The sequence below is a fragment of the Apus apus genome, chromosome 3, assembly GCF_020740795.1.
Source record: "Apus apus isolate bApuApu2 chromosome 3, bApuApu2.pri.cur, whole genome shotgun sequence".
Classification (NCBI taxonomy): Eukaryota; Metazoa; Chordata; class Aves; order Apodiformes; family Apodidae; genus Apus; species Apus apus.
In genome coordinates, this window is record NC_067284.1 from 84,578,158 (window position 1) to 84,592,118 (window position 13,961).

A 13,961-nucleotide genomic window follows, 5' to 3' on the forward strand; every position below is an offset into this window, starting at 1 on the left:
GACCCAAGTTTTGATTCTAATCCAGTATTGCAAAAAGTATTTAAAATCCTAGTAAGAATAAAATATCTTAACAAAAGTTTTGGAAGTAAAACAGGTGTTCTGTAGTGACTATTGTTTTTAACCATAAGTTCTATTCTTCTTTATTCATAAATACAATTTTTTTTTTCTTTTTCTTTTTACCTGCTCACATGGTTGACAAGGCGTGTCTGTAAGAGCAGATCTCTTCCTGGTAGGAGATTATCACAGATTAGATGTTGATTAGACCGCACAGCCACTCCATGACAAACACAGAGAGAACACAAAACATCCAAAACCTGAAAAAAAAAAATAAATTATTTTCATCTTAACAATATTTTTTCATGCTAAGGAGTTCATAATCACTGTGACTTACTGCAGGCAATATAATGCTATACACCTTGTTGATGGAAGACATGAAAGTGTATGTAATTCATCCAAAACAGTACTTTTATTTTACAACAGTTCTGAAACTCTTCTGACAGTGTTCTGCTTTCCTTGACATTAAGTGTTTTAGTGATCAATGCTTTTTATCAAAAAGAAGATAATGTCCCTCTTTGCTTCTTCAAACTGCTTGCATGTCTTTGAGGAAAAGCTTCATTCCTAATTATGAATCCAGCATTAGAGTATTTGATATCTAACCTCTACACAGAACAATGTGCTTGCTGTGTTCACAAATGTTTGCCTAAATATACTTGTCTCTTCTTTGCCTACCTTATGGTTTCTTCCATGTTTGTCCAAAAGACAGATGATTGATTTAATATGTCCTTCCTTAATAATGTTTAGAGCTTCTGGACTTTCCACCAACACACAGTGTAAAACCTCTAGAATTCCTGGGGGGGGATAAAAAAAAATATTTAGTCACAGTGCATACAAAATCATAAGTGCACATAATACATCCTAATTGCTCAGCAACACAGAATAGTTTCAAAAATCATTCTATACAAAAATCAAAATGAAAACAGGAATGATATTGTACTTCTAGATGTCTCTAAATAAGTGAATATAGTAAAAATCTGAAAGGAAGGAAAAAACCTGTAATTCAAAATATTAATAATAAATATGTGATGATCTACACTTACAAATTCAAACAAAGCAGGTAAAATATTGGCTTGTAAGTTCCTCCAGAAGGTGAAGACTTCACATTTACATACATACACATGTAAAATATGCTCTCCATATTTACAGTTTTCTGTTTCTTGTCTTAGAAAACCATATGAACCACTAATGGAAACATATATCTGTGAATTAGAGAGCAGAGGTAAATTACCAGTCCACTGTGTGCAATTTTCTTTCTATATATAATAGCTTTACTGAAAGCCACAGTGACCTTCTTAAAAGAGTAAACAAATAGAAACAAGAATGAAACTAAGATATGCAAGGAAGTAAGAACCATTAAATCTCCAGTGGCACCTCAATTAAATGCAATTCCAATCCCAATAACACAGCAGACATTGCCATCAAGAATCATTAGCCTTAAAATGGTTCCTTTCAATGGGGCAGTAAAACAGGTTCCTATGTGCAGTGCATCTAGTCATTAGTTGCTTTGGGATCATCCACATTTGGTAAAGACAAATATAATGCATGTGGTTCATCACTACTAGTTGCTACAGTTTTTGCCACAATGAGAAAAGTCAGAGCACTGGAGGAAAGCTGCCTCAGACCTAGAGACAGGTCTGAAATTCTATTCATGTTCTACATCTCTTATTACTTTGTATTCATCCCTGTATTCAAGCAATGGATGCAATCACTCAGTTTAACTCTTGCAAAGACCCATAGCACAGCTCTTTGCCATGCTCTCTTCGACTGAAAGAAAACTGTAGCACTGTAAATTTCCCTTTAGTGCAGAAAAATATAATCAGATAAAAATGCTGCCTCAATAACAGTACTCTGATCTCTTTTTGATCCTTGTGGGGAAGAAATCACCAGCTACTACAGCTGAGGAGGACTAGGGTCTGCTAAGAAAAAAGTTCCAAACAGCTATTTACTGAACACAGATTTTTAGTCCCAGTGCCAAGACAGCGTGATGACACAGAAATACTAGATTTGAAACAGTCCTTGTGCTGATCAGCTGCCTCCCTCTCATCTTAACATTCCACCTTGGATCTAAAGTTTACAAAGGGGAGCAAGTGCTTTTCTGTTGGATTTCCACTGGTTTTGAATAAACCGCTGAAAACAATATGTATCATAAATAATAGATAGATAATATTTAAGAATTTTAAAACTGTGGTTCACTCACATAACTGTCAGTATGTATCTGAAGTTTTCTGAATTTGTAAAGCATAAACCCAAGTTTTTAAGTATGTAAGCAAATTTTTTTAAAAAGAGGAAATCTAACGAAAAAGAGTACTTATTTTGATTCATCAGGGGAATTTTAACACATACATATCCATTTCTGTATTGTTTTTTTTAAATAATTCCTGAGTATAAATAGAATATAGTCTGGAACATTATAATTAACAGATCATAAAGCCTCTCTCACAAAGTAAAAATTAGGTATTAAAAGTCAATAGAGCAAGTGTTTTAGAAAAAAAAAAACAAAACAAAAAAACAACACACAAATAAAAAATTAAAAGAAAAGCCAAAAACCAGAAACCTTACATAGAATTTAAATTATTAGTATAAAAAAATTGGTTGGAATCAATATACCTGTTTCTTCCAAGTATGAAATGCATCCTTATGCAGTGAATAATGAAATGCAATGAAATAAGTAATAAATATTAAATGATAAACTATGAAACACTTACAGACTGGTATTAAAACAATTGTTTATGAGAAACATAAATGGCCAGGATTTCCAAGCCTAATCTGTTGTCATTTGTTGGATCAGCAGAAATTCCCATCTGGAGAATTTCTCAAATATAAGACTTAGGACACGTTCCATTGTTTTGCACCAGCAAAGACTAAAATACACTAATTTCTTTTAATTGTTAATTTTAGATCAACCTGTACTAGCCTTACTCACATTTGGATTAAGGTACAACTCTATTAAAAACAGAAAATAAAAGACCAACACAACCAAAAAAACTGTAGACCTCCTCATAAAGAAAACAAAAAAACTCTTATAAAGGACAAAAATTGGGCTGTGCAGACTTCTTATAAGGGAATATAAATTATTAAGCGTGTTATGAACAGTCATATGTCCGCAAAGATTTTTAAATTATTTGTTTAAACTTAGAATTTAGATTTCCATCCTTGTAAAGATTAAGTTACTCTGTTAGAAGTACATTGCTTGCTAATTAAAAGGCAGTTTTACTTCTTATTTCCCAAGAAAATCTTAATTGAAATGAGAATTGGAATTCCAGTAGCTTCAGTCATGACTGCAGTCACCTGATTTCATTCAGATCTATCATTTTAATCTCAGACAACCTACAGCACCATCACCTTTTGTCCCAATACTGTTTAATGTTTTTATCCAGGGATTTGGTGGAAGATATGCTGTCATCACTAATGAAATATACAGATTGCCCAAGGGATGAAATGTAAAGGTGGAAGACAACAGATGCAGTGACAACTTGATTTGTCTCGTAAAAAGGTTTCAAAAAAAGAGTGTGTTTTAAGATGTTTGAAGACAGTCATATGTATGAAAACAGAAAACACAGGTCACTCTGTACAGATATTTTAGACAATATCCCTGTTCTGTGCACTGGCTTAAAGAGTCACAACCACAATACAATGAGCTAGACATGAACTCCAGAACTGAATCTGCAGCCCTGAAGATACAAGCAGAAAGTCTCAACTACAAATAAGACAACATACCCAACCTGATTTTGGAAGTGGTTTGATACAGGCTGGAATAGATGTATGCTTCCAATATGGACAGTAAGAATACTGACAAAAAGGATAAAAACCTAATAGTCATGAGAGCAAGCTAAAGGAGTAGATGCCTTGCAGCAACATAGCAGGAGCACAATCCATCCAGCCTGCCAACTAGACAGGCAGGTACCTCGGGAGGCAAGGAGGCAATCTGTAACAATATGAAAAACTTCATTGTGTACCACAATGATTTGGGAATGCAGGGAAATCACTACATTCAGAAGAACTTAGTAATTTGAAGTTAGCCACCTCTCATTGTAGCAATGAAAAAAAACTTTTAACAATACAAACAGTAATCCAATGTGAAATGAAACAACATAAGTGTGGTAATAATAACTCTGGAATTTTCAGACCTGTGTAGGTAGATTGATAATCTTCATTTTGTCTTAAAATAGTACACAGGGTTTATTTTCTAGTCTAAACATTTTCAATAACAGAAGTAAAAATACTTTTAAGACATAAACATTCAATAATAAATGAATGTTAACAGTTAGACCAAGCTGCCACAGCAACTTCTTCAATCACTGAAGCATCTGAATGGTAGTTAAACAATTTCTTTTCTAAGGTCAAATTTCCTCTATTTCAGAAAAAAATCTCATATGAAGGCACAATGTCAGTTTGGACTAATCCATTTTTAGCTCGTCTACATCAAAGATAACTGGACTTGTTCCAGTTTCAGAGGAGTTGCTCGTGGCAGTAAAGTGTTCAAATTTAATACAAATAGCAAAAACAGTATAAAAAGCAGAGTTTATGATAAAGATTAAGTGAAACTTCTTTTTTAATGACTAACAGATGAAAGGAATTACATATTTTCAGGACAACATACTGACTCCTCTAGTATTGTATCGTAGAATACTAGAATAAGATGCCTCCAAAAAACAAAACTCAAAACCTGGTATTATCTGGATCCAAAAATTTCCCTACGGAGCATATTAGATTACTAATTTCCCTATCCTATTTTTTCTACCTTTTTCTATTTTTCTACCTTTGTTTTAATGCCTTTAAAGTGTTATGAGTTAATCCCATCTGAAATATATTTCAGAGTGAGAGACTAGTCTAATCTTAATATATGCATTGAAGACACGCCTGACGTATTTGCATTAAATTATTCTCTCAGCTCCTGCGACATTTTACTTCTAGCACAGTCTGCTCTCAGACACATTTGTACTTGGACAAATCTTAATTTTCTTTTTTTTTTTCTTTGGTGAAGATCAAGAATTGAATCAATTTTACTCTCATTTATACATTCATCTCACAATTGCTCTCTCTATATATATATATTTAATGCCTTCTGTTTTCATAGCATTTTTATTTCAGATAAGAAAAAGGTGAAAATAGGTGGTTTATTGATAAGTTTATGGCACCAAATTTTTATCAGAACACATTGAAAAAAACACCTTGTAGCTACCGACTTCAGTGTTGAAGTTGAACTTAATTTTGGTTTGATTGAGAGAGTGTGGTGTTTCTTCCTCACAAACACACAACCTTAGAAAATGAATTAATTAGTTAGGTGAATATATGCAGCCAGGTGTTCTTATTTAAAAGGTGTCATATAATTCAGTATTTCTCACTATTGTAGACCTACCACTGTAAATTAAGACAGTGAACATCTTAACCCCAATCGAGCCATGTAAAGCTTAAAATCAGGCAAACATGCATCCCAAATAAAATCACAAAAGCATCTTTACATACTAAAAGCTAAACCTATTGTGTCTCTCGAGACAGCTAAAGCGCAGCATAATTAGCAAATTGTATAATTGACTTTCCCAAACCAGAAAAAGTCTTAATTATAAAATTGAACTTTGAGGTAATGTGGAAGTTTTGTTACCAGAACATATGGGGAAGGAGTTCTAGTGGCCTAGTTCCTAGAAGAATACTCAGGACAATCGAGCATTGCAAATATCACCATCTTGAGAATTTTTGCAGCACATCATGAGGTTCGTTATGCAGTACGACTACAATGTCAGATTACTTTGCAGTTTACAGAATTAATCTCATTCCTTACTACAACACCATACACATTACACTTTTATTTTTCAAATCTTGTTTCAAATTGGACATTTTTAATTTTTTTTTAAATGCATACATAACAGACTCCATGTACCACGGCAGTTTCAGAGCTGTGTTAACACATTTCATATTGAGTCTCCAAAAGTTAAGTGGAAAGTTTTGAGCATTTCAGATGTATACATAGGTATCTTAGGAAATAATTTCACTGTGAACAACAGTTGCAGTCAAATCCCATGCACCCACCTCATTGTGATAAAATTCTCCTTAGATGAGTGCCCTCACACCAGAGGTGGACTGTAGTGGAGGAAAGATCTGGCTTGTAATTTTTGCCAGTTTTTAAATGCTTGTTTTAGCTTAAAACCTCTGTTACTCCAATGTTCAAGAAAGCAAAAATATCACAGCACCTGCAGAGCAGATTTCCCTAACAATGATGTAAACCAACATGAATGTTCTGCTATGACATCTATTTGGTAAGGTTTCTACAACTAATATGTATTAGCTACAGTGATAGGATAATCAGCAAATCTCTAACTAGACACTAGTGCCATGAGGAGCTCACTATGTGTAACAAAAACTGAAGTAGTGAGATAAAGAGTGAGCCTTGTATGCTCCTGTTGCCTCTTAACTTGAGCAGGTCCAGAATTCATAACATAAGCATATCACTGCTGACAGAGATTAAGTGCACGCCAGGAGTAGGAAGAAATAACATAGTGAAACAGGTTCCTGCACCCTAAAGCCATAGTTGTACAGCACAAACAGGAAACAAAATGCTACAAAAACACTTCTATGAAACATTGCTGACTAGAGGAACTTAGTGTAGCATAATTACAGAAAATAAGGCTTGAAATTCTCAAGAAGTCATCTTTCAACAAAACAGTGACAAATGTATATAACACAAAAGAGTCACTTCAACAGCCTTACATTATGCATGGCTTTTTAATTCCAATAAATACTTTACTAATCTTGAAAACCACGGAGAGTGAAGGAACAGAATGCAGTGACATTCCTTACCAACACTATTTTTTTTGCTTTCTGATATTTATGTAATCATCAGCATGAAAATCATGCTTGAAAAGAGTAAAAAAATCAATCTTAACTGTCCAGAACTAATCACTCTATTTGAATCTCATTTCTTAGCTGCTGAGTCCAGTTTTGATTACTGTCTACAGTTTAGCTGCAAAAAATGACATAATTTTGGTGCAATTTCAGGTTGAAAAAAAGCAGTAATTAGATCTTGATGAAAGGAAGAAAATAATTTGTATTTATAACAGTAAAATGGGGCATATAACAGTAAAATGGGGCAAGAGACTCAAGTATCAGCCATAAAAATCAACATTATTAATTGCAGAAACATAGCTCTAGCATCTCTTCAGAAACTTTGAGATACACTTAGCAGAGCTTCTGTAATGCTATTAAATTCGTCTACCATCTGTTTACAAAATCAAACTACATTGGCACGTACAAACACACACTGTTAAAGAAAATAGAGTAGTATTGTGTAAAACTCCACAAAATAATTATCCTAATAAGTATTGAAGACAATTTTTTTAATAAGCACGTGCCAAATGTGGTAATACAGATAACCACCTTTAAGGTCCTTTTACAGATTACAATCATGCTAACAACTAAATTTAGGACAGAAAAAAGTACACTGTAGCAAGCTTTAAATTCCAACAGGAATCATGTATCACCATGAGAAATTCTTATGGTAATATTTACATTCACCTAATGCACAGTGTTCACACTACTTATATCTTGTTCTGCTCAAAAAGTATAGTGCAAAGTGGTTTTTTGATCAAGTTTAGTCACAGTATTTTAAAAAAATAAAATACACTGGAAACTTAAAAGTAAAATATATTAGCTTGGCAGACTAGGTTTAAGTAGAACTCATTGCTTCTAAGGAAGCAGAAGTCAGGATCACCATTTCAGTGATAGTACAGTACAGCTCAGCATAACTTCACTTAGTTTCATTTTGAGCAACACAGACTAATTGCATCTCATATGCACTAAGGGATTAACATAGTGGTTCAGGAGAAAGATAAGACATTAGGTAATGCCAAAGAAAATAACTAAGGTAGCCTAAAGAATTTGTGTCTGAAGTCAGAAAGAATTCCACAATTCTCATATCATAAATGTTTCAGGCATGTTCTTTCTTGTTAACTTCAAAGAGAAGTTCAGACCTCAGGAGTGAGAGAGGTGATTAATAAGGGAATGTATATGCATTATGGAGGTAATGGTTATATGCAAATGTATAGGTATCTTCTGAATACCCATCTATTGCACATACTCAAGTAGAATACATGAACTTCCCTGCATTACCAATACAGTCCTTCAAGATAACACAAGTTATACCTATTCCATATGGTTCTTATTATTACATTTAGTTTGATGCAAAACCTGAAAAACATGCAGACTTCTAAAGAGAAGAAAAGGGAATAGAATTAGAGAGAAAGCAATTTAATACAGCTTAAACTGTAGAACAACTGTTTCAACAAATGTGGGGTTTTTGCCTGAATTATAAGATAGCACTATAAACAATTGGCCAAGGAAAACGAAAGACTGTCAGAATTTGAGGTAGAACTACAGCCAAAGTCAAAATGCAAAAATGTCACAAATATAAATATTTCATCTTTATTAATATAACTTACTCTCCTGTAAGAGGAGATCAGACTGAACAAGTATATCCTCAATTTTAAAGAATGAGAAACTGGTCAAATAAGGAAGTTAGAATACTAAAAAGCATACCAGAAGAGGCTTCCAGTCTTTCCAATCTGCTGATCAACCAATCAAGAGATCCAGAAAACTGAGCACAGTTTTTACGATTCCCTCGAATCAGAGCCGCTATTGAAAAAAGAGAGAGAGAAAAAAATAATTTAAAAAGGAATCACAATTACAAGTTCATTTAAATTAAAAGAATCCATATGTTATCCTTCTGGGAGGGATCCAGTACAATGGATTCTTAATACTTAATTATTTATATTCTTGATCTAAAATTAAATAACAGGAGTAATGGTTAGATTTCAGCATAAAAATTACTCTTGGTATCAAATTAACCTTTAAGTTATTTGAACTATTTTGGTGTTACAATAATTCCTGCAAAATGCTTTACATGAAGTAGCCAGTATTAAAACCACCAAAGTCAGCTGCTACTGAAGTAAAAATTCTGTGCAACAGTATTCTTGTAATGACAGGAAACATAGAATGTGAAGCCAGTAGCACAGGAGATGAATGTAAATTATTTTCTACTGGTACAACACCCTTGTTCAAGAATAGTAAGTACTAAGACAAGACAGATGTCCAGGAACTGTTTGTAGTACTTTTGACAGAGCTATAGAGAGGAAGTAAATGGTTTGAAGCTCTTTCACCCTCATGCTTTAAGCTGAAGATTAAAGTAGACTGAATGTATGCACTGACTTGCTGGATAGAACTTATCAGAAATCTCTCTGAACACTGCAAGCACCCATGAGCCTGCCCTGTCCTGGAATATGTGTGTTCGCATGTAAGTGCATAGACATGAGCTCTCAGAGAAGCATCTGTTCTACTCTGAAAAAAAAAAAGTGAGGCACTGACACGTTTGGTTTGTGGAACAGTGCAAACTGCTTTTCTTAAGATCAAATTCCAATTCTACCAACAAATTATTTCAACCCAAAATTTACACAGACCTGCTAAGAGGCAATAGCCTCTTAAAATCTCTTTATCACTGTATATTTTATTGCAACTGTGCTTTTATGCAGTTTCATTTATAAAAGGTTAAACTTACAGACTTGTGGCATAAATATTATATGAAACTCCATCTGCAAAGGGGAAAAGCAATCTTGGAATTAGCTGCAAACCAGTCACTGCACTGGCAGTTCTATATCATGAGAGATCACAATTCAATAGCTTCATAGCCAAAAAAAATATCCCACACCAAAACCAACCAAGAAAGTGAAATCAAAACCAAAAACGAACCTCTAACAAGCAAAACAAACAACTAAAAAAAGCCCTTTCTTTTGCTGTATCATATGATTTAAAAATCTTTACTCTTAAATCTTACATAGTCAATTAATCATTACCGTAATTATATGAGAATACTTCAGAACACCTTGTTAAAAGACACAGATTAGAACTAAGGAACACTCATTTCTGCAAGTTACTTTTTTATTGATTACAGGTGAGCCACATAATCTCACTGTACTTCAGGTTCAAACATCAAATGGAAGCAGCAATAGTTCACTGCTTACCACAACATCAATAAATATAACTTCATTAACAGTAATAAGACACAGATGGTTTCATAAATGCAGCTCAGCAGAAGTCTGTGAAAGGTCAGTATCAAGGGGTTAAAGCTGTGCATTAAATGAGGCATACAGCCACTTCACACTGAAAGTAAAAACTGATACCCAACAGTAGCTTCTTTTATTGCCCGCTGCTCTGAACATGACTAGCAGTCAGTTTTGAAGAAATAAAAAACAAAAACCAGGATGTGGTCAGTCAGACATGAAAGTCACATCATTTCATATATTCTTGTGCATTCTTTGGTGATACAAAAGGATCAAATACAAGCTCAGTGATTGTAATAGTGTAATAGAGGGAGGACAGACACCTTAGTAGGTATATGGCAATCATTTTAAATTGAAAGAGGGTTGATTTAGATTGAATATCAGGAAGGAATTTTTTACTAGAATGGTGGTTGGACTAGATGATCTTTAAAGGTCCCTTGCAACCCAAACCATTCTTTCACTCTATGATTTTTACATATGATAGTATCCAGTCTCAACTCAAAGTATGTAAAAGCCTCATTCTCATCACAGTGAAATATACCACAATGTCAATGCCGGAACAAAAGCCATGAATTCTGGCATCACAGTTTACTTTTATTTATGTGCAGACTCAAAAACAAAGTACTGTTTGCTGAAATAAGACCAAGAAAGCAATATTCATTTGTCATCCATGCAATTACTGTACAGCTCCAGCATTATTCAGAACAGAGCAACATCCAAATGCATTATAGCCAGATCAAAGCCAGGCTTTCTAAGCATTAGCTCCAGAAGATAATGCAGTTAGGGAAGTAAAATAATGGAGTAGAGGAGCAGGGAGAATGGGAAGTCAACAAAAGCTTGTGCACTGTTCTTGCTACAAGTCCATGGAAACAATACTTGATAGTGAACAAGTAGACTCTTTCAGAAGGAATTTTCTGGCCTTGTCAACTGGAAATTTCAGACTTAGAGAAATGATTCAGCTATCAAGCCACTACTTCCTCCAGTCTGAGCTGTGTTTAATATAACAAGAGATAAAACAAACCAAACTGTTACAAAAGCTACCACACTCCTCTACATCTATGAACCACAGAGTTTTATACTCCAACATCTACATTCTAAAAGGTGATCAGTTTACTTCATTGAGACATTAATTTCTGGACCTTGTCTAGATACTTTTAAATGTTTACAATTCCCGCCGTAACTTCTTCAATTGATTCTTAATAAATCAAATAACTAGCATTAGCATACATCAAATAATCACCTTTAAAGAAAAACAAAAACAAACAAACAAACAAAAGTCTAAAGTAGATTCATTTTGCTTAGTGGGCATATACAACCAGAAAGACAGAATAAGATGTAATTTTTTTACCAGTGTTCCTTCTAAATGATTTTTTTTATCTGAGGTTTGGACAAGCAGACATCCCGCAAAACCATGTTACGTAATGTTACGCTTCCAAGAGCTCATACAGACATTAGGGTGAGTAAAGTGTAAAGAGAGAAGTAGAGGAGGGAAAACCATAACGGTAGTAATGCTGCAATGAGAAGTTCACATTGAGATTTAGTATTATTTTCACTGTGGAAGCTTCGTTTGGTTTCACGCATCTTTTCCAAAATTTAAGTGTTAAAAGATTAAATTTGGTACTCTTTCTGCCTGCCGATGGTTGAGCTACCTTCAGAAAAATCAGACTAAACAATCTGGTTGCTTGCAAGCATGAAGATAGACAAAGCTCAATGGCTTTGTTTTGTTTGAACAGACTGAAAACAGTATGAAACATTTTCATCATTTTCTCTAACAGCCTATGGAGTTCTGAAGGACACAGATGTTGGCAGAGATAAGTGATGAATAAAGCTGTAACACGCAAACACCAGAAAGGCCTATACCAGGCAGGAAAATACACGACATTTGGGGGAAAGAAAAAAAAAAGAAAAAAAAAGGGAAAGGATCTGGTCACTGCACTCAACAACCTAAAATATGATTCATGTTGCCAAGTCATGAAATTTCTCAATAATAAAATACCCTAAATCCATCAGTTCTTCATATAGAATTACAATACAAAGGTAACAGCATACCATTGATACAAATTACTCTGAGTTGAAATCAAAGCAGTCTGATGTATCTGAAGTTTCAGTCCTGCCTTTGACCCACATCCTAACTCACTCACTGTCACTATGCTGCAAGTAACAGAACTGGAGAGAGGGTTTATTTAGCTTACAACTATAAAAAACATGGAAATCAAAACAAAAAACATTTAAATTCACTTAAAATGTTCATAAAATCTACCAACCCAATGTATCTGTTCCTCTGACTGAATAGGAGATCATATCTTCTATTTACCTTATTACAGAAATTTCCAACAGACACTTACTAATAGTTCTAATTTTTCAGACTACTAATCATAAATGGCACAAAAGAACTGCAAGATAATAGGATTTGTTTTCCAAACATGAACTAAAAGGCTTAAAATAAATAAGGTTGAACACCACACAACAATTAGCAAAGAGAAAGCCAGGCAGTTTAAGGACCAGTAATAAATGAGCACTAAGTAAGGAATGGGTCCTTTAAAAAACTATTATATTATCATGTTTCACAATGCATATCCACAAAAGAGCCAATTAATAATATACACTGTACATTTATTTGGATACTTCCTAACTACTTGACTTACTTCATTTTACGAACTAAATAGTCAGTTACGGAGTTTTTAAATGGACTGGATGTATAACATTACTAGTATACTGTTTCAATATGACATTTTTCAGGAGTGAGATTTAGTATGAATTCTATAAAAATGCTTTATGTTTTACTGGAAAGCAAGATAAAAATCCTGCATTAAGACTTTGTCCAAACTCAAGCTTTTGATAAAATACCTGCAAGTTCAAAGGCAAGCAGGTCCCTACATTAGAACTGGTGGGTTACAGAAAGAAAGAAAGAAAGAAAGAAAGAAGCACAGGCACACAAAAGCATCCTGGACTGCTTAATGACAGTAGATGACTGCGAAACTGACCACAATGTCATCGGTCCTTAACACAGAAATGACAGATATGTGTACATTTTGTTCACACATTTTAGGTGCATACCAGATATATCAGCAATATCATGAAACAAAACAGCAATCAATCATTTCACTGAAATCAGAAATATGTTATATATAATAATAAATATTATTAGAAAAATCACATAATTTGAGTGTTTTCAATGTATTTTATTCTAAAGCACATGCAAGGATCTGAAAATGCAAAAATCTTCTTTAATTTGTACTCTAAATGCTAACAAAGGTATGTTTCTTTTCATCTGAATATTATTTTGAGCTAAAACTAGCCAAGTAAACCATAATATCTCTTACCTAGTAATTCATACAAAGAATTCAGAATAGATTTCCATGCTTCTCCAGCTTCCTTCCCAGCTACATCTGCAAAATGAGCTGCACTGCTGTATACATTCAAGCGATCAATACATTCAAGAACAAGGTTGATCATACCCTAAAAATGGAAAGGCTCAGATTGTCAGAGAAAAAAAAGAAGCATTGTTTAGGTGTAAACACATCAGATTTTCAGGAATCTAAGAAAAGAAAGAAAGATAGGACATGGAAAACACAAGAATATATACATGGACCCAGAAAGCTGGAGTTAAAAGAGCAATCCCTATGGAAATTTTTCCTTGACTATGACAACAAAAATTTACCATTTAGGTTGGTCAAAAGAAACAAAAAATTACAGCACTCCAGACATAATTTTAAGCAAGTTTCTATTCTGGAAGGCATTTAGGCATCTGACTATCACTACCAGAGCAATAACAGACAATATTAAAAAAAATATTTTAAGCACGCTTAATAAACCAAAATATCCTTCCATGTGAAGAGATGAAACCATAACAAAGAA

The 13,961-nt window shown here is 33.8% G+C and overlaps 1 protein-coding gene across 1 annotated transcript in view; it reads right to left on the reverse strand.

Annotated features, from left to right (window-relative positions):
* Positions 1-13,961, reverse strand: part of RYR2 (ryanodine receptor 2) — a 375,829-nt gene that overhangs the window by 176,229 nt on the left and 185,639 nt on the right. The window contains exons 17-20 of the mRNA XM_051615046.1: positions 13,427-13,562; positions 8,587-8,682; positions 730-848; positions 181-314 (exon numbers count right to left, since the gene is read on the reverse strand). Of these exons, the coding sequence (XP_051471006.1) occupies positions 181-314; positions 730-848; positions 8,587-8,682; positions 13,427-13,562 (485 nt within the window). The remainder of the gene's footprint in view (positions 1-180; positions 315-729; positions 849-8,586; positions 8,683-13,426; positions 13,563-13,961) is intronic.